The sequence below is a fragment of the Hyla sarda genome, chromosome 6, assembly GCF_029499605.1.
Source record: "Hyla sarda isolate aHylSar1 chromosome 6, aHylSar1.hap1, whole genome shotgun sequence".
Classification (NCBI taxonomy): domain Eukaryota; kingdom Metazoa; phylum Chordata; class Amphibia; order Anura; family Hylidae; genus Hyla; species Hyla sarda.
Window position 1 is genome coordinate 8,194,822 of NC_079194.1, and position 11,346 is coordinate 8,206,167.

The window sequence follows — 11,346 nt, forward strand, 5'->3', positions numbered from 1 at the left end:
ACAATGAAGAAGTATTTACCAGAATTCAGGGAATCCATGGAGAAGCAACATGAGGGGTTTTCCTCGTTCTCCGGCCGCGACGTAGTGGAATCGTAATCCGGAATCCTGCAGATTTAAAATACAGAAGTTAGTGATGAGGATAAAGGGTTAAAGGGGTTATCCAGGAAAAAAAAACTTATATATATAATATATATATATATATATATATATATATATATATATATCAACTGGCTCCAGAAAGTTAAACAGATATGTAAATTACTTCTATTAAAAAATCTTAATCCTTTCAGAACTTATGAGCTTCTGAAGTTAAGGTTGTTCTTTTCTGTCTTAGTGCTCTCTGATGACACCTGTCTTGGGAACCGCCCAGTTTAGAAGCAAATCCCCATAGCAAACCTCTTCTAAACTGGGCGGTTCCCGAGACACGTGTCATCAGAGAGCACTTAGACAGAAAAGAACAACTCAACTTCAGAAGCTCATAAGTACTGAAATGATTAAGATTTTTTAATAGAAGTAATTTACAAATTTGTTTAACATTCTGGATCCATTTGATATATAAAAAAAGTTTTTTCCTGGATAACCCCTTTAAACATGGGTGACAATTATACAGTGCAGGATACATTCGTGTTTCGTGCTCCAGTAGTCCCTGTTATGTCCTCAATCTCCTTCTTGTACGCTGATACATACATATACAGCACATAGGACCTGGGGGAAAGATATAGCGGGTGCACACTGACCCTGGTGCCTGAGGGGACCAAAGATCCCATACAGTGAAGGAAAAAAATATTTGATCCAATGGTGACCCACTGCTATAGAACAAGTTGTCTGCAAACTGGAGGCACCCTAGTTGGGGAAACACTGCTATAGAATACAGAATAAGTAGTTTCCAAACTGTGAATCTTTAGCTGGTGCAAAACTACAACTCCCAGCATGCCCGGACAGTTGCTGGCTGTCCGGTTATGCTGGGAGTTGTAGTTATGCAACAGCTGGAGGCAGCCTAGTTGGGAAACACTGCTATAGAATATAGAATAAGTTGTTTCCAGGCTCTGGATCTCTAGCTGTTGCAAAACTACAACTCCCAGCATGCCCGGACAGTTGCTGGCTGTCCGGTTATGCTGGGAGTTGTCGTTATGCAACAGCTGGAGGAACCCTAGTTGGGAAACACTGCTATAGAATATAGAATAAGTTGTTTCCAAGCTCTGGATCTCTAGCTGTTGCAAAACTACAACTCCCAGAATGCCCGGACAGTTGCTGGCTGTCCGGTTATGCTGGGAGTTGTCGTTATGCAACAGCTGGAGGAACCCTAGTTGGGAAACACTGCTATAGAATATAGAATAAGTTGTTTCCAAGCTGTGGATCTTTAACTGTTGCATAACTACAACTCCCAGCATACCTGGACAGTTGCTGGCTGTCCGGCTATGCTGGGAGTTGTAGTTATGCAACAGCTGGAGGCACTATGGTTGGGAAATACTGCTATCTAATAGAGAATAAGTCATCTCCAAAATGTAAATCTCTTGCTGTTGCAAAACTACAACTCCCAGCATGCCCGGACAGCCTTTGGCTGTCCGGGCATGCTGGGAGTTATAGTTTAGCAACAGCTGGAGGCGCACTTTTGGAAAACACTGCCCTAATTAGTGACCGACCCCTAAAACCAGTATCCCAATGATGCAGGGGCCGCAGCCCTGACCACGGTGTCTGGCATCTACACCCGTGCACTAGGAGATTTCTCCATCTTACATCTCATTCCCTGGGACTATTTACTTTATTAAAGGGGTATTCCAGGAAAAAACTTATTTTATATATATATATATCAACTGGCTCCAGAAAGTTAAACAGATTTGTAATTTTCTTCTATTAAAAAATCTTAATCCTTTCAGTACTTATCAGCTGCTTAAGTTGAGTTGTGTCACGATGCCGGCTGGCAGGAGGTGGATCCTCTGTGCCAGAGAGGGATTGGCGTGGACCGTGCTAGTGGACCGGTTCTAAGTCACTACTGGTGTTCACCAGAGCCCGCCGCAAAGCGGGATGGTCTTGCTGCGGCGGTAGTGACCAGGTCGTATCCACTAGCAACGGCTCAACCTCTCTGACTGCTGAAGATAGACGCGGTACAAGGGAGTAGACAGAAGCAGGGTCAGACGTAGCAGAAGGTCGGGGGCAGGCGGCAAGGTTCGTAGTCAGGATGGATAGCAGAAGTTCTGGTACACAGGCTTAGGACACACTAAACGCTTTCACTGGCACAAGGCAACAAGATCCGGCAAGGGAGTGCATGGGAGGAGATCAGATATAGCCAGGGAGCAGGTGGAAGCCAATTAAGCTAATTGGGCCAGGCACCAATCATTGGTGCACTGGCCCTTTAAGTCTCAGGGAGCTGGCGCGCGCGCGCCCTAGAGAGCGGAGCCGCGCGCGCCAGCACATGACAGCAGGGGACGGGAACGGGTAAGTGACCTGGGATGCGATTCGCGAGCGGGCGCGTCCCGCTGTGCGAATCGCATCCCCGACGGCCATGACAGTGCAGCGCTCCCGGTCAGCGGGACCGACCGGGGCGCTGCGGAGAGAGAGACGCCGTACGCGCTCCGGGGAGGAGCGGGGACCCGGAGCGCTAGGCGTAACAGTACCCCCCCCCTTAGGTCTCCCCTTCTCTTTGTCCGGTAACTGCCTCCCCTGGGATGAGGACACCGGGAAAGAATGGAGGGATTCCTCAACGGCAGGCAGTATAGCAGGAGTGGGAATGGGGAGGGAGGGCAGAGGGCGAAGCCTGGCACGGGGCAGTGTGACACCAGGACGAGAGCCATGAGGAGGCACCGAGGCTTGCCTGACTGGACTGGGAGGGGGGGTGAGGCACTTCTTATGGCAGGCAGAGTCCATAAAGGCTTTAGGGAGACCGGATACAGGGGAACACACAGGGTCACGGCAGGGAGTACTGGGAACCGGTTTAAGGCAGTCCTTGAAACAAGAGGAACCCCAGCTCTTGATCTCCCCTGTGGACCAATCCAGGGTTGGGGAATGGTGTTGAAGCCAGGGTAGTCTAAGGAGAATTTCGGAAGTGCAATTGGAGAGGACCAAAAACTCAATTTTTTCGTGATGAGGTCCGATGCACATTAGGAGGGGCTCCGTGCGGTAACGCACGGTGCAATCCAACCTGGCTCCGTTGACCGCGGAAATGTGGAGTGGCTTGACGAGACGGGTCACCGGGATGCGGAATTTATTCACCAAGGACTCCCGAATAAAATTCCCAGAAGCACCAGAGTCCAGGCAGGCCACGGCTGAGAGGAAAGAGTTGGCTGAAGGAGAAATCCGTACAGGCACCGTGAGACGTGGAGAAGCCGACTTAGCATCAAGAGATGCCACTCCCACGTGAGCTGGGTGCGAGCGTGCGTTTCCCAGACGTGGAGGACGGATAGGGCAATCCACCAAGAAATGTTCGGTACTGGCACAGTACAGACAAAGATTCTCTTCCCTACGGCGATTCCTCTCTTCCAGGGTAAGGCGAGACCGATCCACTTGCATGGCCTCCTCGGCGGGAGGCCTAGGCGCAGATTGCAATGGAGACTGTGGGAGAGGTGTCCAGAGATCTAAGTCTTTTTCCTGGCGGAGCTCTTGATGCCTCTCAGAAAAACGCATGTCAATGCGAGTGGCTAGATGAATGAGTTCATGCAGGTTAGCAGGAGTTTCTCGTGCGGCCAGAACATCTTTAATGTTGCTGGATAGGCCTTTTTTAAAGGTCGCGCAGAGGGCCTCATTATTCCAGGATAGTTCTGAAGCAAGAGTACGGAATTGTACGGCGTACTCGCCAACGGAAGAATTACCCTGGACCAGGTTCAGCAGGGCAGTCTCAGCAGAAGAGGCTCGGGCAGGTTCCTCAAAGACACTTCGAATTTCCGAGAAGAAGGAGTGTACAGAGGCAGTGACGGGGTCATTGCGGTCCCAGAGCGGTGTGGCCCATGACAGGGCTTTTCCAGACAGAAGGCTGACTACGAAAGCCACCTTAGACCTTTCAGTAGGAAACTGGTCCGACATCATCTCCAAGTGCAGGGAGCATTGCGAAAGAAAGCCACGGCAAAACTTAGAGTCCCCATTAAATTTGTCCGGCAAGGACAAGCGGAGGCTAGGAGTGGCCACTCGCTGCGGAAGGGGTGCAGGAGCTGGCGGAGGAGATGATTGCTGCTGAAGTTGCGACTGAAGTTGCTGCACAATGGTGGACACTTCCGACAGCTGGTGGGTTAGATGGGCGATCTGTCGGGATTGCTGGGCGACCACCGTGATGAGATCAGAGATATAAGGCAGGGGAACCTCAGCGGGAGGCCGGATCTACTGTCACGATGCCGGCTGGCAGGAGGTGGATCCTCTGTGCCAGAGAGGGATTGGCGTGGACCGTGCTAGTGGACCGGTTCTAAGTCACTACTGGTTTTCACCAGAGCCCGCCGCAAAGCGGGATGGTCTTGCTGCGGCGGTAGTGACCAGGTCGTATCCACTAGCAACGGCTCAACCTCTCTGACTGCTGAAGATAGACGCGGTACAAGGGAGTAGACAGAAGCAGGGTCAGACGTAGCAGAAGGTCGGGGGCAGGCGGCAAGGTTCGTAGTCAGGATGGATAGCAGAAGTTCTGGTACACAGGCTTAGGACACACTAAACGCTTTCACTGGCACAAGGCAACAAGATCCGGCAAGGGAGTGCAAGGGAGGAGATCAGATATAGCCAGGGAGCAGGTGGAAGCCAATTAGCTAATTGGGCCAGGCACCAATCATTGGTGCACTGGCCCTTTAAGTCTCAGGGAGCTGGCGCGCGCGCGCCCTAGAGAGCGGAGCCGCGCGCGCCAGCACAAGACAGCAGGGGACGGGAACGGGTAAGTGACCTGGGATGCGATTCGCGAGCGGGCGCGTCCCGCTGTGCGAATCGCATCCCCGACGGCCATGACAGTGCAGCGCTCCCGGTCAGCGGGACCGACCGGGGCGCTGCGGAGAGAGAGACGCCGTACGCGCTCCGGGGAGGAGCGGGGACCCGGAGCGCTAGGCGTAACAAGTTGTTCTTTCTGTCTAAGTGCTCTCTGATGACACCTGTCTTGGGAACTGTCCAGAGTAGAAGCAAATCTCCATAGCAAACCTCTACTACTCTGTGCAGTTCCCGAGACAAGCAGAGATGTCAGCAGAGAGCACTGTTGCCAGACAGAAAACAACAACTCAACTTCAGCAGCTGATAATTATTGGAAGGATTAAGATTTTTTAGTAGAAGTAATTTACAAATCTGTTTAACTTTCTGGAGCCAGTTGATATAAATAAATAAAAAGTTTTTTCCTGGAATACCCCTTTATCCTTTGGCGTTTTCCTAATTTTTAAGCAATAAACGGCGAGTTCTCTCTATTTAATAGAAACGTTGCAGCTGAAACGTTGCCTATTGCACCATGATGGAATAAACCACTTCTGCAAATTTTTTCACCTATCTACTGGACTGCTCCAGTATTTTTTGCATTATTTAATATCATCCCCGTCCCCAAACGGATTCACTTATCTCCTTAATCTGGGGTAATCGATCCTATTTAATTTATATACGGGGGGGGGATGATAAATGGATTAATTCTTTCACTTTATCATATCACAATGTAGGTCAGATCCCAATTGTGATTCTCTCGGAGCGGGAAGCGATAGAGAAGCCTCCGGGCTAAAGTGCCGCACTTTGAAGTAGGAAAATACGTGAGGGAGAAGGACGCGTGTGACCGGCATACTAAAGACCAGCTTATCGGGGGAAGCGCGTAACGTGCCGGGGCTGGTAATAATATACGTTATTGGTCATATGGACAAGCTGTGCAGAGCAGAGGTTACATGTCCGCCGGAGCAAGGTCGTGCAGAAGTGCTTGGGGCTGAGTTCCACTAAGGTCATTGAGGCCTCCGCAGCAAGAAGAAGGTGCGGAACCCTGGTCAGGTGACACATCCAAAGTACATGATACCGGAGGTCTGTGGCCACTCATCGGACCCCTCAAAGTGTGATTGCAGGGGGTCCGATGAGTGAACATCGCAGCCAGAGGTCTCTTACCCTCCTCCCTGCCGCTCTCTGGGGCAGAGACATAACTTGTTGGGGCTTCTGGGCCCCAATGCAAAATCTGATACTGGGGCCCCATGTCTACCATGTGCCATTCATGATACTGGTGTCTTCCCATGGGGCCCCCTCAGTCACAGGGACCCGATGCAGCTGCTACCTCTGCACCCCTTATAGTTACACCCCTTCTCTGGGAATCTTTCTGCATAGTTTGCCTATAGGAAGGCTGTACAAGCCGGTCTCAGAGCAGTGAACAGTAACAGCAATGGAAAGATTGCTTATAATAGTCCTTTGTGGGGACTTAAATAAAATGTGAAGTTAATTATGAAAAAAAAAACTGTGTTAAATATTTCTTTTGTGTTTACTGTATTTAAAAAATTTCAGTAAAAATTATTGAACCAGGAACAAAAAGCGTTTTTTTTTTTTTTTTTTTTTTATAAATAAGCCCCCCCCCCCTTTCCATTATATAAATGAAAACATGAAAACAAAGCAATAAAATAAACATACAGTATTGGTATGTCAAAAAGTCCCTTTAAAACAATAATGGTAGAAACAAAAATCGAGCCCTTATTATAAAAAAGTTATAGGGGTCAAATGTGAGCATACTAAGCCTACGGCTGTCCAGGCGTGCTGGGAGGGGACATTTTTCACCATCAGGAGGGCCACAGTTTGGAGATTATTGCCATAGGGGGCAGTCAACACTACTCTCCACCGGGTAAGAATGTGAGGCTTCCCCACTGAAAACGGACCATCCAGTTGACAGTCTAGGCCATCTTTTAAGGGGAACTCTGCCCCTAGACATCTTATTCCCTATCCAAAGGATAAGGTATAAGATGTCTGATCGCAGGGGTCCCGCCGCTGGGGACCCCCGTGATCTCGGCTGCGGCACCCCAGACATCTGGTGCACAGAGTGAACTTAGCTCCGTTCCGGATGACTGGCGATGCGAGGCAGAGGCTCATGACATCACGGCCACGCCCCCTCCCATAGACTTGCATTGAGGGGGCATGGCCGTGATGTCACGAGCCTCAGGCACAGCACCCGACGCTCTAAACCAGTGTTTCCCAAGCCCTGGTCCTCAAGGACCCCCAACAGGTGATGTTTTCTGGATTTCCTTAGTCTTTCACAGGTGATATCATTGTGATGATGCACTGACCATAATTATATCACCTGTGAAAGACTAAGAAAATTCTGAAAACATGACCTGTTGGGGGTCCTTGAGGACCGGGCTTGGGAAACACTGCTCTAAACAAATGCCGGATGCAGCAGGGAGATCCCGGTGGTCCCCAGCGGCACATAGGGGATAAGATGTCTAGGGGCGGAGCACCCCTTTAACATGGTCCATGGTGGTGAAGCCAGGTAGCTCAGTGGTTAGCACAGTTGTCTTGGGTTCAAAACTCACCATAGACAACATCTGCAAAGAGTTTGTATGTTCTCCCTGTGTTTGTGTGGGTTTCCTCAGACACAAAACATGCTGATAATATTAGATTGTAAGCCCCAATGGGCACAGGGACCAATTTGAATATACCGCGCTGTGGAATCTGTGTGTGCTATATAACAAATTATTGAGGTCACAAATTCTATTCATATGGGATTCCCTCTAGAGTCCACCAGTGATCTAAAGTAGTGGGCCGCAACATCCTAAGTTGGTGGCCAAGAGGACTGAGTTGGGGTCATCTGATCTATAGGTGTCTATAGGGCCCCACCACCTACAGCCTATATTTGGTGAACATGGTGCAACAAAATATGGGCCCTAAATATCTCATCATTGCGGGTCTGACTCTATACATTGCAGATTATCACGGCTCAGCTCCATTCAAGTCAATGGAACCAGTACAAATCTGGGAACGATGATGGTGAGCAAGGAAGAAGCCCTAATGCTCCCACATCCACTTCATGCAGCTCATCAGTGGGGGAGCAAAAAGTCAGACCCCCACTAATCTTATATTGATGAAAACCCATAAATGTCTCTCTGCCTGTATTACATGTACTGTACTGTTCTCTACCTGTACTACATGTACTGTACTGTTCTCTACCTGTACTACATGTACTGTACTGCTCTCTACCTGTACTACATGTACTGTACTGTTCTCTACCTGTACTACATGTACTGTACTGTTCTCTACCTGTACTACATGTACTGTACTGTTCTCTACCTGTACTACATGTACTGTACTGTTCTCTACCTGTACTACATGTACTGTACTGTTCTCTACCTGTACTACATCTACTGTACTGTTCTCTACCTGTACTACATGTACTGTACTGCTCTCTACCTGTACTACATGTACTGTACTGCTCTCTACCTGTATTACATGTACTGTACTGTTCTCTACCTGTACTACATGTACTGTACTGCTCTCTACCTATACTACATGTACTGTACTATTCTCTACCTATACTACATGTACTGTACTGTTCTCTACCTGTACTACATGTACTGTACTGCTCTCTACCTGTACTACATGTACTGTACTGCTCTCTACCTGTACTACATGTACTGTACTGCTCTCTACCTGTACTACATGTACTGTACTACTCTCTACCTGTACTACATGTACTGTACTACTCTCTACCTGTATTACATCTACTGTACTGTTCTCTACCTGTACTACATGTACTGTACTGCTCTCTACCTGTACTACATGTACTGTACTGCTCTCTACCTGTACTACATGTACTGTACTGCTCTCTACCTGTATTACATGTACTGTACTGCTCTCTACCTGTACTACATGTACTATACTGTTCTCTACCTGTATTACATGTACTGTACTGTTCTCTACCTGTACTACATGTACTGTACTGTTCTCTACCTGTACTACATGTACTGTTCTGCTCTCTACCTGTACTACATGTACTGTACTGTTCTCTACCTGTACTACATGTACTGTACTGTTCTCTACCTGTACTACATGTACTGTACTGTTCTCTACCTGTATTACATGTACTGTACTGTTCTCTACCTGTACTACATGTACTGTACTGTTCTCTACCTGTACTACATCTACTGTACTGTTCTCTACCTGTACTACATGTACTGTACTGCTCTCTACCTGTATTACATGTACTGTACTGCTCTCTACCTATACTACATGTACTGTACTGCTCTCTACCTGTACTACATGTACTATACTGTTCTCTACCTGTATTACATGTACTGTACTGTTCTCTACCTGTACTACATGTACTGTACTGTTCTCTACCTGTACTACATGTACTGTACTGTTCTCTACCTGTATTACATGTACTGTACTGTTCTCTACCTGTACTATATGTACTGTACTGATCTCTACCTGTATTACATGTACTGTACTGTTCTCTACCTGTACTATATGTACTGTACTGATCTCTACCTGTACTACATGTACTGTACTGCTCTCTACCTGTACTACATGTACTGTACTGCTCTCTACCTGTACTACATCTACTGTACTGCTCTCTACCTGTACTACATGTACTGTACTGCTCTCTACCTGTACTACATGTACTGTACTGTTCTCTACCTGTACTACATGTACTGTACTGTTCTCTACCTGTACTACATGTACTGTACTGTTCTCTACCTGTACTACATGTACTGTACTCCTCTCTACCTGTACTACATGTACTGTACTGTTCTCTACCTGTACTACATGTACTGTACTGTTCTCTACCTGTACTACATGTACTGTACTGTTCTCTACCTGTACTACATGTACTGTACTGCTCTCTGCCTGTACTACATGTACTGTACTATTCTCTACCTGTACTACATGTACTGTACTGTTCTCTACCTGTACTACATGTACTGTACTGTTCTCTACCCGAATGCCGTCGGGGATCAGATTATTTGAAGTTCACGATCCCTCGCCGGGATTCTTTATGCTAGTATTGCATGTACGCAGGTGGGGGATCAAGAACAGTGCTCCTTATATGAAGGATAGCCTTATGTCTATCTCTATCTTATATGAAGGATAGCCTTATACCTATCCCTATCTTATATGAAGGATAGCCTTATACCTATCCCTATCTTATATGAAGGATAACCTTATACCTATCCCTATCTTATATGAAGGATAGCCTTATACCTATCTCTATCTTATATGAAGGATAGCCTTATGCCTATCCCTATCTTATATGAAGGATAGACTTATGCCTATCTCTATCTTATATGAAGGATAGCCTTATACCTATCCCTATCTTATATGAAGGATAGCGTTATGTCTATCTCTATCTTATATGAAGGATAATCTTATGCCTATCTCTATCATATATGAAGGATAGCCTTATACCTATCCCTATCTTATATGAAGGATAGCGTTATGTCTATCCCTATCTTATATGAAGGATAACCTTATGCCTATCCCATCTTATATAAAGTATAACCTTATGTCTATCCCTGTCTTATATGAAGAATAGCCTTATGCCTATCCCTATCTTATATGAAGGATATCCTTATACCTATCCCTATCTTATATGAAGGATAACCTTATACCTATCTCTATCATATATGAATGATGGCCTTATACGTATCCCTATCTTATATGAAGGATAGCCTTATGCCTATCCCTATCATATATGAATGATGGCCTTATACGTATCCCTATCTTATATGAAGGATAGCCTTATGCCTATCCCTATCTTATATGAAGGATAGCCTTATGCCTATCCCTATCTTATATGAAGGATAGCCTTATGCCTATCCCTACCTTATATGAAGGATAGACTTATGCCTATCTCTATCTTATATGAAGGATAGCCTTATACATATCTCTATCTTATATGAAGGATAGCGTTATATATATTTCTATCTTATATGAAGGAGAGCCTTATGTTTATCCCCATGTTATACAAAGGATCGCCTTATGCCTATCCCTATCTTATATGAAGAATAGCCCTATGTATATCTTTATCTTATATGAAGGATAGCCTTATGCCTATCCCTATCTTATATGGAGGATAACCTTATGCCTATCCCTCTCTTATATGATGGATAGCCTTATATCTATTTCTATCTTATATGGAGAATAGTCTTATGCCTATCCCTATCTTATATAAAGGATAGCCTTATGACTATCCCTATCTTATATGAAGGATAGCCTTATACCTATCCCTATCTTATATGAAGAATAGCCTTATGTATATCTTTATCTTATATGAAGAATAACCTTATACCTATCTCTATCTTATATGAAGGATATCCTTACACCTATCCCTATCTTATATGAAGGATAGCCTTATACCTATCACTATCTTATATGAAGGATAGCCTTATGTCTATCCCTATCTTATATGAAGGATTGCCTTATACCTATCCCTATCTTATATCAAGGATA

The 11,346-nt window shown here is 46.2% G+C and overlaps 1 protein-coding gene across 1 annotated transcript in view; it reads right to left on the minus strand.

Moving 5' to 3' along the window:
- The window catches only part of EPHX4 (epoxide hydrolase 4), a 125,637-nt gene that overhangs the window by 94,731 nt on the left and 19,560 nt on the right, over positions 1–11,346 (minus strand). The window contains exon 2 of the mRNA XM_056523155.1: positions 20–105. Within this exon, the coding sequence (XP_056379130.1) occupies positions 20–105 (86 nt within the window). The remainder of the gene's footprint in view (positions 1–19; positions 106–11,346) is intronic.